Genomic DNA, 14,858 nt, shown 5'->3' on the forward strand with positions numbered 1-14,858 from the left:
GCATAAGATAGCAATGGTCAAAAGGAAAAGGGCTACCTTCTTGATCTTGGTAAGCTACTCTTGATCTAACCATCTAAAAAAAAAGTTATAAAAGTAAAAAGAAAAAATAATAATTAAGAGGAATAATTAAAAATAAATTAGAGTTAATCAATCATTAACCAACAAAATAGAGTTACCATATCTTGTATACTAGTCCCACTAGGACGATTGTTCTCCAATTGTGTTATATAGCAAACAAATTTGCTCACACCTTGTTAATTATTTGTCAATGCGCTTTGATTGATTCTAAGGTGCGTGGAGTGCCGGGATTGCGCAATTTAAACTCATTTGTTATTCGTTGCCAATAATTACCCGAAGTTTGCCCCACACCTACAATCCCATCTTCTCCAATTGTTAACCAACTTCCACAAAGTTTCACACCTTCACTAATGGTGAAATTCGATAGGTTTCTTTTTTTTCCATTGGCGGGTGTTGGAGAAATTTCATCTTGAGGTAGAGAATCCATTGACTAGATAAAAAAAAAAAAATGTATGTGATGCATTTTGGAGTATCGGGTACAAGTGAAGAAGGAAGCTCCCCGTGAATTTTCTCACCGATCCGAATGAGGGAAGATCCACACCGACCTGCGGATATATTGATATCTGATTTGGTCCGAGGGGAGACATGCATGTGTTGATGTAACTGGAGCCTCTCCGTTGGTAGGGCTTGGGAATGGAGTCTTTGAGGCGGGGAGCAGCTAAAGAGCAGTGGCGGGGAAGATGGAGAAGCATGAGGAAGCTTGCGACGGCTAACCGGCATTGTTTCATTCCGTTTAGTTTCGGACACTTTTCGGGTTTCTTGGAACAAATCTGTTGAGCTTCTCAAGAGACTTGAGAAAGTTATGGGAAAATAATGTTATGACAATTTGGTTCTAACGAGTTTGTTTTTAGAAGAATAGGATTTGCTATTGAGAAAGGACTTCTTGGGCTTGACTTGTTGCAGACGATGTCCTAATTATTTGTAAAATTCTTTATCATTATCAATAAAATTTTTAAATAAAAAAAAAAAAAAAAAAAAAAAAAAGCTTGGGAGAGAATTATAATGGAAAATAATAGAAACAAAACTAACCAGTGTTTATGCACTTGAAATTGGGAAAAAAATCATTTTTTGCCCGTTACAGCAGGAACGTCACTTGAAGTAACGTTTGAGTTGCAATAGTTGAAACATCACTCCAAATGACGTCCGAAAATTATTTTACTCAGACGTTAGTTCGAGTGTCGCCGGGCTTTTTATTAGTTGATAGCGAGAGGGGGATTCTCCACCCTCTATATCAACTAATACTCTATTACCTACGGTATAACACCCCATTGGAAAGAGTTTTCTAATATTTGGGGTGTAAAATTTCCACTATATATGGTTTACACCCCATTGTAGATGCCCTAACTGAAAAATGCAATATTACATCAATAAGTTGCCATTTATTTATTTATTTTATTTTGTTGTACAAAATCAAGATAAATTAGATATCCGGGACCTTCTTATGTCATCAAAACTCCTTCCACGTCTAGATGTCTCATTACCTGGAAAAACCAGTGTTCTAAAAAACGCTAGGCGGTAGTCGGGCAGTGGAAGAGCGCCTAGCACCTAAGCCTTCTAGGCGGTGCCTAGACGGGCTAGGCGCTAGGTGGTTTTTTTTAATTATTATTATTATTATTATTATTATTATTGTTATATATATATATATAATAATAGTAATCCAACCATGAAAGTTAAGTAAAATCATAGCATGTCTCCTAATGGTCATAATTCAAACAAAATGATATAAGATCAAAATAATCCAAATAAATATACAAAAAGATAACATTATGACTTCTGAACTACTCCAATAGGTCTACAATTCTTCCTCTCCATATCTTTCCATCACTCTCTCTCCATCAGATTCAAACTCATACTCTTCATCTCTCTCATCCTCGCTCTCCTCATCCGACACAAAATCTTCTTCATGAAGCTCTCTAACATTATTCGCTCTTGATGATTCTCCAACCATACCACCTGTAAATCCCGAACCGGGATCAACTTCTTCATCATCCCCACCATGAACAATCCATCCTTGTGCCTTACTAGCTTCACTAGCAAGTAATACATCTACCTCTTCTTCTTTTTCTTTCCTATTCTTGTCGATGAGTTTGGCATTAAATTGGACATAGACTAGATGTTCCAACCTTGCTGCATCAAGTCTATTTCTTTTCTTTGTATGTATCTACATAAAAGAAAATGGAAGTTAAAATACTATTAATACTCTGACTCTCTTAGTTTTATTTATTTAACTACTTACTACAAACTTTCTAGTTAGTACTTACCCCCTCAAAAGCGCTTCAATTTCTCTCGCATCCCGATGAACTTGTAGTCAGTGAGAGGATCCTTGAAGCCATTATTTGCAAGTTTGGAGTATGATTGTCATAGTTAGACCACCATCCAACTAGTCAATAGATAAGGCAATAAACATAAATATAAATAGTGTTAGTGTGTTACTTAGTATTAAATAATATCAGACGGAATGGAAATGAGTAACTAAGTAATGAATATCTTACCTGGATCATACTTATCATCATTATTGGCACATCTCACCGCGGCCAAGGGTCTACCAAATGTACCTTCTTTTTTCTTATACACCAATAACTCATCATTTGTGACTTTATTTTGCATATCAAAGTCACCATGGAAGAAGTGCTCCTCTATACAAAGAAAAATCCCGTTCATGACAATTGGATCCTTTCCTATATCTTGATCTTTAAAGTAGTAATAAGGATTCAAACGGTAGGCAGCCAAATGCAATGGACTGTCAAGTCGACCAACACCTTTTTCTTCGATAATATCTATGACTGGATTATAGTTAGCCGCCACATTTTTGAATGTCTCTTTGATATCTTTCTCTGCTTGTTTTAGTTCACCATGTAAAAAGCCCATAGATGGCTTATCTCCGTCAGCAATGCGAAACACTTTCACTAAAGGAGCAAATACTTTCAAGCATAGTGTTACCCCATTCCAAAAAGCCATACTTAACACGGTGGAATATGTCATTTTCCCCTTTGCACTCTCCCCATTCATCACTAGTAAACATAGTTTTCAACTTCTCTTTTTTATCCATCAAACTTTGCAAAGTCAGGAAAGAAGTTGCAAATCTAGTAACTCCCGGCCTCACTATGTCTTTTTTTTTTTTTTGTAGCTTTCCTCATCATCGACAATGTTTTATGATGTGAATAAATGAAGATAGTGAACGCCTTTGCCTTATCAATCACTTCTTTGAACCTTGGTAGCTTTCCAATCCCTTCAAGCATAAGGTTCAATGTGTGAGTGGCACATGAACTCCAAAACAAGTGTGGTCTCTTGTTCCTCAATAAAACCGCCGCGGCCATATTGTTAGAAGCATTGTCGGTCACAACTTGAACTACATTTTCTGCCCCAATTTCTTCAATACACTTATCAACATAAGAAAAAATAAATTCTCCAGACAATGGCTCCCTCAACTGGTATTGGCTTGGAGGTAGGTAACCTGGGCCAAATTGACCAACCGCTTCAACAAATCTTTTGAAGCTATCATTGTCAATAGCATGAAAAACAATACCGGTTTCATACACCCATCGAGACAAATATTGATGCACGCTATGAGTTCTTTCCTTCCAAAGTGCATCATTAATATTTTGTTGGCGCATCTTTTTTCTTGAATCAATTGAGGAATCATGAGTGATAGCGGATGCAAACTTATCCATAGGCCCTAGAGTATGTGGCCTCTTTCTCGACACTACCTCGTCATCTTTTTCATCAATAATTTGAACTTCTGCAATGTGCTGGTCTTTCTTACCCTTCTTAACTTTTGCTCCTTCTAGTGCAGCTTTACATTTGGCTTTATCTTCATCGTTAGACTTTGGACATGCTGTTACTTGTCCCTTAATGTTCGCAATGTTACAAATCAGGCTTTTGGTTTTTAAAATTGATAGAGTCGTGGTCTATTCCAAAGTTCAAACAAGTCCTTTCATGAAACATAACAAAAAACAACCACACGCACAAAAATTGATAATAAAGACTGAGTAATAAGAACCTTAAAAAAATGGATTGCTTATTGGTTTCATTTATTTTGGTTCAAGTTCTTTAGAAAAGCCATATTCAGTTAATCACTTCTTTAGAGTTTGCAGTTTAATAATTCAATCGCCAGGAGGGATAATAAAGCCTGAATTGTTTCATGAAAATTCTTTTAAAGCACAAAATTATTTTGTTAAAACCAATAAATGTATGTATTTTCTAAATTTGTATTTTAAAAGAATTTTCATGAAGCACTTCAGGCTTTATTATATCCTGACGATTAAACTATTAAACTGCAAACTCAAAAAAAGTGAATAACTGAATATGACTTTTCTAAAGAATTTGAACCAAAGTAAGTGAAGCCAATAATCAATCCTTTTTTTTTAAGGTTCTTAGTCAGTCTTTATTATCAGTTTTTGTGTGTGGTTGTTTTTGGTTTGTTTTCTTTTTGCCAACCTCTTTTGCAATTGTTCTGTTATGTTTCATAAAAGGACTTGTTTGAAGTAGACCACGGCTCGATCAAACTTAAAAACCAAAAGCCTATCTTGTGACAAGTTTTGTTATGAGCAATTGTGTTTCCTATATTTGTGTTTGTTGAAACTTGAAAGAGCTGAGCTAAATGACTACTCATCACAGTTGTACGATAGATTCGATGTAATTCACCAATTCTACTACTTTAGTTTCATATACGACCATCTCAAATTCCTAAGACTAAACTTGATCAAGCATTTCGACTTCAAACATGAATATGTATGAGCTACTATATTGTTTGTGAAAAATATAGACACTCTGCACGGGTCGTATCTAATTGTTTCTTATATATTTAGGGTGCGTTTGTTAACGTACTTAGTTAAGAAAAGGAAAATAAAACTATAGAATAGTCACTTTGGAATAGAATAGAATGGAAACTAAATTTTGGTATTTTATGTTTGGTAAAATGGATGAAATAAACCATGTTTGTTATGCAAATACTAAAGAAAGGAAAGGAAAATGGGAATGAAATGTGTTTATTAATGTTGTTCTTTTTCACTTTCCTATTTCCTTTTCCATTTCATGTTTGTTATTCGAAAACTAAATAAAGGAAAATAAAACAACCATTTTCTTTTTCCTTTCCTCTCGAATCCGTGGGTTGACCATTGGAATCAAAAGTTTTTCCATTCTATAGTTTTGTTTCCACATGAGAAAAACTATTTTTTTTCCATAGCAAACAAACACATAAAACTTATGGAAAAAGTAGACTACCTCATACTTTTTTTCCTTTCCTTTCCTTTCCATTAGTTTTCGCTATTTGGGCATGTTTTTCTTGAGGAAAGGCTAGGAAAAGGAAAGGAAAAGAGGTGTGGTCTACTTTTCCGTAGTTTTTTAGTTGTTTGTTTGCCCATGGAAAGGAAAGGCTGTTTTCCGTACGGAAACAAAACTATGGAAATGGTTTTGAGTTCATGGTCCAGGCCTAAAAATTTTGAGGAAAGGAAAGGAAAAAAAAACATGTATAAATTTTAAAAGCTGTTTAATAATTTTCTGTTTCCATTTTTTTCCTTTCCATAGTTAAAATTTAACAAACAGGCCCTTAAAACAAACGCAACCTTACTATTGACAAAAAAAAAAAGAAGTGGCTAAAGTGGAATCGTATGTTTCATGTTCAATGTATGCCCCTTCAAAACTAATTTTCACCTAAGACTGAGTCTAATGTTTTCCCATAACAAACTACGCCACTTCATCTGGCGCAAAATGAAAAAGTAAAATTTTAAACCGACGGAACTGCCCCTGAGCCATTGGACTCGGCCTAAAACCTCACTTTGTTCTTGACAGTGAAAAAAAAGATGGGAGAAACATCAAAAGAAGGAGAAACCTCAAAAGTAATGGACTCAGTACACTCAACAGTGTTCAAAGAATCAGAAACACTCGAAGGAAAATATCAAAAGATACAAGGTTATGATTTCAACAAAGGGGTTAACTACTCTCAGCTTCTCAAATCAATGGTGTCAACTGGTTTCCAAGCTTCTATTCTTGGTGATGCAATTGAAGTAGTCAATGAAATGGTATTTTTCTTTAATGGGTATTTTTTGTTTTTTGTTTTTAGTGTAAAGTTATAATCTTTTTTTTTTGTGTTTGTTTAGATTAGTTGGAGACTTTCAGATGAAGCTTTGGTGGAAGGTTGTAGTGAAGAAGAGAGAGATACGAAGTTTAGAGAGTCTACAAAGTGTAAAATATTCTTGGGCTTTACTTCAAATCTTATTTCTTCTGGTGTTCGTGATATCGTTCGTTATCTTGTTCAGCATCGTATGGTAAGTTCAAAATACAACAAGCTATTTATGTACAATTTAATTTATAGTTTCGAGTTGTCGTTGGGTGATTTTTAACAAAACATTTGGCAAATATAAGAAAATGTTGTTGTTAAAACATTGGAAAGAGTTTATGGTAAACATTACTGTGTGATAAGTTAACATGTGAGATGTAAAAGAATAAATTTGGATGTGCAAATGTATAATAGAAGTTGGTATAATGGAGCTAATAACACGTGATAGCTAGGAAACATAAATGGTTCTTGAAGCTTGAAGAGCATGTGCAGCTATAACCGTTTAAATATGATCTTAGTGATATTTTATATTCATATTGCTCATGTTTTTTCACAAATCAAGAGCTTACAAAAAATTTATTCTGTTCCTTGTTTTACTTTTATCACCAAAGACGAGGAAGCTGAATTACTTTGGACTTTGGTTTTAGGTGGAAGTAGTGGTTACAACCGCTGGTGGTATTGAGGAGGACCTTATTAAATGTCTTGCTCACACATATAAGGGTGATTTTAATCTAGATGGAGCTCATTTACGTTCAAAAGGATTAAATCGTATTGGGAACTTGTTGGTGCCAAATGACAACTACTGCAAATTTGAGGATTGGATTATCCCAATTTTTTGATCAGATGTTAGAAGAGCAAAAAACAGAGGTAAGTGTTACTTAATTTCTAGCTGACTTCTTTCTACAACTAATGGATGTTGAGTTGTTAGTATTGTCATCAATTCAGCCTTATGCTCTCTCTCAATACCATCCTTATTATATGTACACTGCACGACACTTTATTATACTACATAAATTTGTTTTGTAATAACACGACTTCGTTTCTTTTCTCTACAGAAACTACTTTGGACCCCCTCCAAGGTCATCGCTCGTTTGGGGAAAGAAATAAATGATGAAAGTTCATATCTCTACTGGGCGTACAAGGTAAATATACCACTTGGGGAAGCTTCATAACAATTATGTGAAACAAATTTAATTGGAAGTTTGGGATTTACAGAATAAAATTTTCTTTTTGAACATTAGATTTTTTCTTAAAATGTAATACTTTTGTCATGGTGTTATGTAGAAGTGTGCATATCTATACTAATTAAAGTGAGAAGTTGAGTTTGCTACTCATGATTAAGTTTAGTCTTTTCCTCTACTGAATTGCTAAGTTACATTGACACGGATACGCGTGTCCGTATCTGACACGGATACAGAGTGCCTGACATAGCGAAATATTAAAAACTGAGGTATATCACACGCAATATGTGTCCGTATGTCTCCGACACGGACCGTGGAAACGTATCCGACACAGATTATTTTTGAAATATGGCGTGTCCATTTAACATAGTTGAATTGTCTCATTCATACCTCAACATTCTATTTTATGTATCACCAGCTTCATCTAATATGATATGTATGTCGTTTTTTTTTGTTGTTGTTTGGTAATTTGACTTCTAATTAACTAGTGATATCCCCTCTTGTTTAGATAACTTTTTGCTTTTTTCAAAAGCTAAGTTGGCGTTTGTGTTTTTCCCCTAATGTCCACTCATTTATTGAAATTTTTTGCTGGAGATTGATTTTCTTATTTACTTATCGTTTTATAATAATATTCCATGTTGAAACTTCACCAGAATGGTATTCCAGTTTTCTGCCCGAGCTTGATAGACGGTTCGTTGGGGGATATGTTATACTTCCATTCCTTCCGCAATCCTGGTTTGGTTATTGACATTGTGCAAGGTAAGTACATTGGTTCCCACTGTAATCAAATACGTTTTCTGAAATCTTACACATAACTTTTTGACAGATATAAGAGCCATGAATGGGGAAGCGGTCCATGCAAATCATAGGAAGACAGGCATGATCATTCTTGGTGGAGGATTACCTAAGCATCATATATGTAATGCCAATATGATGCGCAACGGTGCAGATTATGCTGTCTTCATAAACACAGCACAAGAGTTTGATGGGAGTGATTCTGGAGCGCAACCTGATGAGGCTGTATCATGGGGAAAACTACGAGGATCTGCCAAGACAGTTAAAGTACACCTTCTGTTGGTCTAAGCTCATTTTTATATATAAAATTCTTAATTGTTTGAATACTTAGTTTACATGTTGGTTTCACTCACACACATTTGTTTGCTGTTCTGTTTCTTTGGAGAAAATTATGCATGTGCATTGTTACGAAACATGGCCCAACACCTCATTGAAACTGCTCTAAATTTTTCCACAACTCTATCGAATGTTAAAGATTATTCCTTTTTGGGGAAGTTCTTAGCTGGTTGTCAACGTGCTGGTTGTGATATCTTCTGTGGTGTTGAGCAGGTACATTGTGATGCAACTATTGCCTTCCCTTTACTGGTTGCAGAAACATTTGCTCAAAAATGCATTTAACCTTGAAGCCTAATTATGACATTCATCTTGTAAAGAAAACAGCTGACCCTGAAGTATAAAAAAGGTAAATTTTATCTGGCTGATGTATAGCAACATGGTAATGTAGGTAGGTGTCATTATAATATCTAGAAAGTTGTTTCAAAGATAATCTTGGTTGATACTTTCTTGCAGAGTAGTCCTTAGCAACTGGGATTGACGGGAAGAAAAGACTTGACTTAAATCAGTTAAATGATGGGATTGTCATCCTTCCTGACCTCAACAATTTCAGACGGAACAAGAGTGAAATTTTTAGATCACTGGTTCCAAGACAAAATTTTCGAGTGATGTCGAGTTGCTATTATTACTGATTCTATTTAGCAGGGTCCAAAGGAAATTATTTGACATCCTTTAACTGCATTAGAGCACATGTCATACTAAGTTCACCAAGTTCCTGTCGTATTTATTTAGCCATTTACTATTTTGTTGTCCGTTGTTTGAATATATTGAGCTCCTGCTTTGTTTTTATGGTGCTTTGGTTCTAGATCTCCTGTTTAGTAGGACTAGTAACTTTTAACTCTTGGACAATTCATGTAAGTTGGTTATTCTAATTGGTAAGAGGAAATTTGACTGAGCAGAAATATTTCCAAAATTTTGACACTGCAAAGTGCCAACCGTGCGTCCATACTGTGTATGATAAGGAATCTAAATATTTTAAACTAAACAAAAGGATTTTGAGTTTGCCCCATGAAGGAGATGATCCGTGTCTCTTAAAAGGAATATCATCAACCGAAATCCTAATAAAGTGAGAAGGAATTATTCTCATTTCTCCAAAACAACCAATCTCTTAGAAGTCCAAAACGGAGCAAGTCCTCATTGAGTCATTGAAAGGAAAGATATCAAATTGTAGTTTTGCTTGCTTATGTATGTACCCGCCAGTGGCCTCTCCCTATCATACTAAAACAAATTCACATAAACTTAACTATTTGAAGGGGACTATTTTCTGTCATGGACTCAAAGGCACAATATACTCATCCACGTTCATATGAAAATTTCCAACCCATTGCTAATTGGGTGACAGAGCAAATACTCTTGAAATACAACTTCCTGGTAATATTTCCATATTTCTTAAAACATTTTATTGAATTTTTTCTTGTTATCTTCTAATTTGTTTCGGGTGAGTCACAAACTTTCGCCTGTTTTCTAAGTCGGATCTGCGGCACAAATGATTGCAAAACTGAGTTCATGTTATTGTTATGACAAGTTATTAACAAGTTCTTAAATCTTAACAGCAACAGTAACAAGTCAAATGCTTCATAACATTTTAGCAAAATCATCGCGATTAAATTTGAATCCCCCATTTAATTTTTTGTTTTAATACCATGGTGAATACCATTTTACATTTCAAAATGTATATATATTTTCTCTTTTCCTCCCGTATATATATTTGACTGGGATGTTTTCGTTTTTGATATACTTTGTGTGATTCGTTCATTTGAATTGAGAATTTTGTTCTGCATAAATGATGATAATCAAGTGAACAGAGCAAATGATCTAGGCTGAGAGGGGCAGGTGGCCCAAAATTCTATTTGGTAGGTTTCTGTCAGTCATTCTCTGTTCTTATCTGCTTCGCCAAACATTTTTTCTTCTCTCCAATATCTCTCTCTCCTTCTTTACCCACCCAAAGCCGGCGGTCTCTCTCTCACTCTGCAGCTCCGTTCACTCCCACTCCCACTGTTTTGCAGTATAATAGGGGGAGGGGGGCATGTGGCCCAAAATTCTATTTGGTAGGTTTCTATTTGTCTTCATATTCTCCTCATCTTCTTTGCAAACACTCTTTCTTTTCTCCAATATCTCTCTCTCCGCCCAGAATCTATCTTTCTCTCCTTCTTCTTCGCCCACCCAAAACTGCACTCTCTCTCTCTCTCCTGCAGCTCCGTTCGCTTTCACTGCTTTGCAATATACTAGTTGTTAGTGGTATATCTACATTGAGTAAATTTATAGTTCCAATAACTTACTGAAGATTATGTTTCTTGGACTTCTACAGACTGTACTATGTATCTATTCTTGTTGGAAATCCTCCAAGGCCTTATCATCTTGACATGGACACTGGAAGTGACTTAACTTGGATTCAATGTGACGCTCCGTGCACCAGCTGTGCAAAGGTAATTTATCAGTTTTGTTATTAATCAAGCTTTTCAACAAAAGATGTGTTTAGGTTTAGTGTCAGTCAAATGAAGTGATGAACATGTGTTCTATACACCAAATGATCAGTAAATTGCCGTATTGCGAATTGCACAAGTCTTTTTGTATAAATGTATATTTTGAATGAACGTATACGTCTCTAGTTTCTCTTAATGTATTATATTTGATGCTCCCATTATGAATATTGTACAATCCTTTGTCTAATTTATCAAATCCTAGTATTATAAGCTGACAAGTATAACTAATGTAGGGACCACATCCTCTATACAAGCCCACTAAAAAGGGTATTGTCACTTCAAAGGATTCGCTATGTAAAGAGCTGGATAGTAGTCAAAAGCACGGCTACTGTGAGTCTTGCCAACAATGCGACTATGAGATAGAGTATGCAGATCATAGCTCGTCCATGGGTATTCTCGCTACGGATGAGCTTCAGCTAATGATTGCAAATGGAACATTCTCAAAGCCAAAGTTTGTTTTCGGGAATGGTCGTATGGACCATAATAAAGTGTCCGTCTTATACCTTCAGTGCCAAGTTTCGTTTGTTTCACATCTCATAAAATATTTTTTAAGCGATAACTTTGTAATGCTTCTTTAGGTGATCAAGGCCAATTATCAGTCTCTCCTGCTAGGACAGATGGAATTCTTGGACTTAATGAATTGGCTAGTCAAGGGATTATTCGCAATGTGGTAGGCCATTGTATTGCCCGTGATGAAGATAATAATGGATATATGTTCCTTGGCGATGATTTCTTACCTCAATGGGGCATGACATGGGTACCCATGTTGAGCAGCACTGACATGTGGGTTTTTCTTTTCTTTTTGTTTAAACTTTTCTTTTTGATTTTTGTTAGTTAAAGCACATTTAAGTTTTGCGTCTTGTAAGACATAATTAAGGATTGGCACAACTAAGTATCAGGATGTGAAAAAACACAACCTAGCACATGATGTACACGGACTCTTACGTAAAAGAAGCTTAAAACCTAAGTTACATTGACACGTTCGACACGGATATGAAGTGTCCGACATGGCGAAATATCAAAAATTGAAGTATGTTACATAAAATATGTGTCCGACACAGACACGTGGATACCTAGATTATATGGACATAGCAATATCTCAAAAAAATGTGTGTCAACACAGTTAAATGCTGGGAAATTTGGCAGACCACGAGTAAAGAAAATTTTGTCTCCAATTAAATCGGGAGGAAAACAAAAGAAGCCAACTTTTTAGGTAATAGCACCATGAAATGCTGCCAAAAATATAGCACCAATATTCTCTTTTGCAAAAAAAATCGGACATGAATTAGAAAAAAGTCACAAACAAAATAAAAAACAAACCCCTGAATTTCGCTAAGAAGAAAGAATGAGGGGAAAGAAAAAGAAAAAAAATTCCATATCTGAGACTTTAAGACTCCAACTCTTGCTTCCAGGGTCTGATCTTTTTCAAGTTGTGCATCTTCCCTTCGTCTCTCTCTCTCCCTCCCCTTTCATCTTTTTATTTCCCTTTCAGAGAATTAAGAAGCAACATATTGTTTTAAGCATCAGCCATGAAAAGAAAATGAGAATAATCTAGAGAAACATATTTAAAGAAGTCTTTACAATTCTCCGTGTTAATGTTAATAAGATGAGATGGGAAGATTTTTTTTTTTTCCCGCTAATAAGAGATGGAAAGAAAGGTGGGTGCTTTTGAGGTTTGGGGAAAAGGGACACGCGTTTGGCAATGAGAACCCAAATTTGACTTTTTTTTTTTTTTTTTTAGCAAAACGGATTATTTTGGGTACACATTTTTACTGCTTGTTTCTACCAAGGCCCAAAATATCGATATCGACGAATATATCGGTGTACCCAAAAACCGATATATATCGGATATATCGGATATTTCGGATATATCCATTTTTTTTGGTAACCAGTCCAAACTATTTAAAATATCGGAAATATCGGATATATCGGAAATATAATATCGGAAATATCGGAAATATATTGGAAATATCGAATTTATATTTTAAAATGGTCAAAAAGTCAACCGATATATATATCGATTATATCGAAATATCGATTATATCGGCGATATAAAGTTTCATATCGGAAATTCGATATATATCGGAAAAAAAAGAGTTCTATATTCGGTGGATATATGTCGGAAATATCGATGTCGGTGTACCAAAATACCGATATATATCGGCGATATATCGGATATATCGTCGATATTTTGGTCCATGGTTTCTACTTTGTATGCTCATTTTATATTTCTATCACTTTAATATTTGTGTAGCATGCAATACTTTTTTCCCCTATTTATCACTGTTTTTCTCATTTTTTGAAAAAACTTCTAATTTATAAATTTTATATCTATTAAAAAATTAATTAATTATTTCTATCCGTGTTCTCGTGTCGAACTCCCACAGCTCGTCGTATCCGACACCCGTATCCGTGTCGGACACCGACACGCATGCCCATGTCAATGTAACATTGTAACCTAGGAAATATAAAATGAGCATACAAAGTTGACAAGTTGAGGAACTTACAAAGTTGCAAAATATCCAAGCAAAGAGAATTACAAGTTGTAAATAATCTGTAACCTAATCTGCTAATCTTGTAGCCCAAAATGTGTCACACATCCAAAAAAAATAGACAGAGAGCTCATATCTTTCATGACCAAAGTGTAGTTTGTCAAAGAATTCTCCTACACAAAAATTTGCTCTGCAACAGTTCAAAAAAGTTGTTTTAGATACTAAAACATTTAATATTATCATTATTATCATTCTAATATTCTACAAAAAATCAAAATATATACCTCAGACAAAAAAGTTCTAAAAAAGGAGAAGGAATTTCTCATTGAGTCGATGTCTCCTCCTCATCTTGAGGAGGAACCATCTCAAAGAAATTCAGATTAGCCATCTCCAATTCAGTAGGTCCTTCCATGCTTGATTCATCACCATTATTTCTTGATAACAGTTGGAGACTACTATGGACAAAAACCAAATCCTCCGTACGCTTTGGGTCCAATCGGTTGTGCCTTATACTTTTAATGATACCGTATGTTGACCAATTCCGCTCACAACAAGAAGAACAAGGTTGATTCAACAACGTAGTTTATGTATGACTAGTATCGAACACTATAATGTTGATCTCTTTTTCTTTCTAATTTTTCTCATACCATTTTAATGTTGACCTGTACCATTATTCTGCTTTGTGACAGTAAATGGTAGGCACATGTGCTGTGCACGCCCAGCCTCTGCCTATGCAAGTTTTATATATCGAGGCCTGGGTGATGTACAAGTATTTCTCTCATCAGGATATGATTAGGTGGCTCCTAAGTATTTGTACTCTACTTGTATAATTGTATACATTACGAGTGCCCAATGAGGCTGAACACAAGTGCGTTTCGAACTCTGGATCAGCTCCTTCCACTAAAAAGGTCCTGAATTTTGAGGATCATCTTGTTCATGAATTTTGTCATTCCAAAAAAATTAAAAAAAATAAATAATAAATAAAATTAATTTCCCAATGAAATGGCGTTCTGTAACTATTGTATGAGAAGAAATTGGGCAGAAAGCCCAATTTTGTTTCAAAACAATTCTAGAGGACAGAGTTTTGTAACAATAACTCACAAACCCAATTCCCACATTTAAATAGCCCACCAACCCAGTCCCAATTTATATTGCTAATGCTAAGGTGACAGACACCATTGCTTTAATCTTTACTCTCGATGTAACATTTTTTTATTCTTACTAATAATATCTCTATTTGTGTGCGAAAAAAAAGACAGACACCATTGCACCATTGATAGTGCCTAGTGTTATATTGGTTCTGTTAACACCACTTATCATAATTTGTTTTGATGGTCTCTCTCTCACACACACTACACGAGCGAGTATACAACTATACTACAAAGAAAGAAATCTGGAATCTATTATGTTAAAACCTTAATCAAAATGAATGATTGGC

At 35.1% G+C, this 14,858-nt stretch overlaps 1 protein-coding gene, 1 long non-coding RNA gene and 1 pseudogene across 3 annotated transcripts; 2 read left to right on the plus strand and 1 right to left on the minus strand.

Moving 5' to 3' along the window:
* Positions 1 to 1,870: 1,870 nt before the first annotated feature.
* On the minus strand, positions 1,871 to 3,410 carry LOC147485715 (uncharacterized; annotated as a pseudogene).
* Positions 3,411 to 5,728: 2,318 nt separating this feature from the next.
* On the plus strand, positions 5,729 to 9,347 carry DHS (deoxyhypusine synthase). Its single transcript, XM_086572176.1, has 8 exons — positions 5,729 to 6,098; positions 6,177 to 6,344; positions 6,784 to 7,003; positions 7,192 to 7,278; positions 7,971 to 8,076; positions 8,144 to 8,379; positions 8,662 to 8,794; positions 8,902 to 9,347. The coding sequence occupies exons 3-7, from the start codon at positions 6,929 to 6,931 to the stop codon at positions 8,728 to 8,730; spliced, it is 573 nt and encodes a 190-aa protein (XP_086428302.1). The 5' UTR covers positions 5,729 to 6,098; positions 6,177 to 6,344; positions 6,784 to 6,928; the 3' UTR covers positions 8,731 to 8,794; positions 8,902 to 9,347.
* A 228-nt stretch (positions 9,348 to 9,575) lies between these two features.
* Positions 9,576 to 11,300, plus strand: LOC147485717 (uncharacterized). Of its 2 annotated transcripts, none has more exons than XR_015201786.1 (3): positions 9,576 to 9,816; positions 10,754 to 10,871; positions 11,162 to 11,300. It is a non-coding gene; the product is annotated as an uncharacterized LOC147485717 (long non-coding RNA). The 2 variants fall into 2 exon arrangements; XR_015201787.1 differs by lacking the exon at positions 9,576 to 9,816 and adding an exon at positions 9,846 to 10,298.
* The last annotated feature ends 3,558 nt before the right edge of the window (positions 11,301 to 14,858 follow it).

The sequence above is a fragment of the Coptis chinensis genome, chromosome 7 (assembly GCF_015680905.1).
Source record: "Coptis chinensis isolate HL-2020 chromosome 7, ASM1568090v1, whole genome shotgun sequence".
NCBI classification, from domain to species: domain Eukaryota; kingdom Viridiplantae; phylum Streptophyta; class Magnoliopsida; order Ranunculales; family Ranunculaceae; genus Coptis; species Coptis chinensis.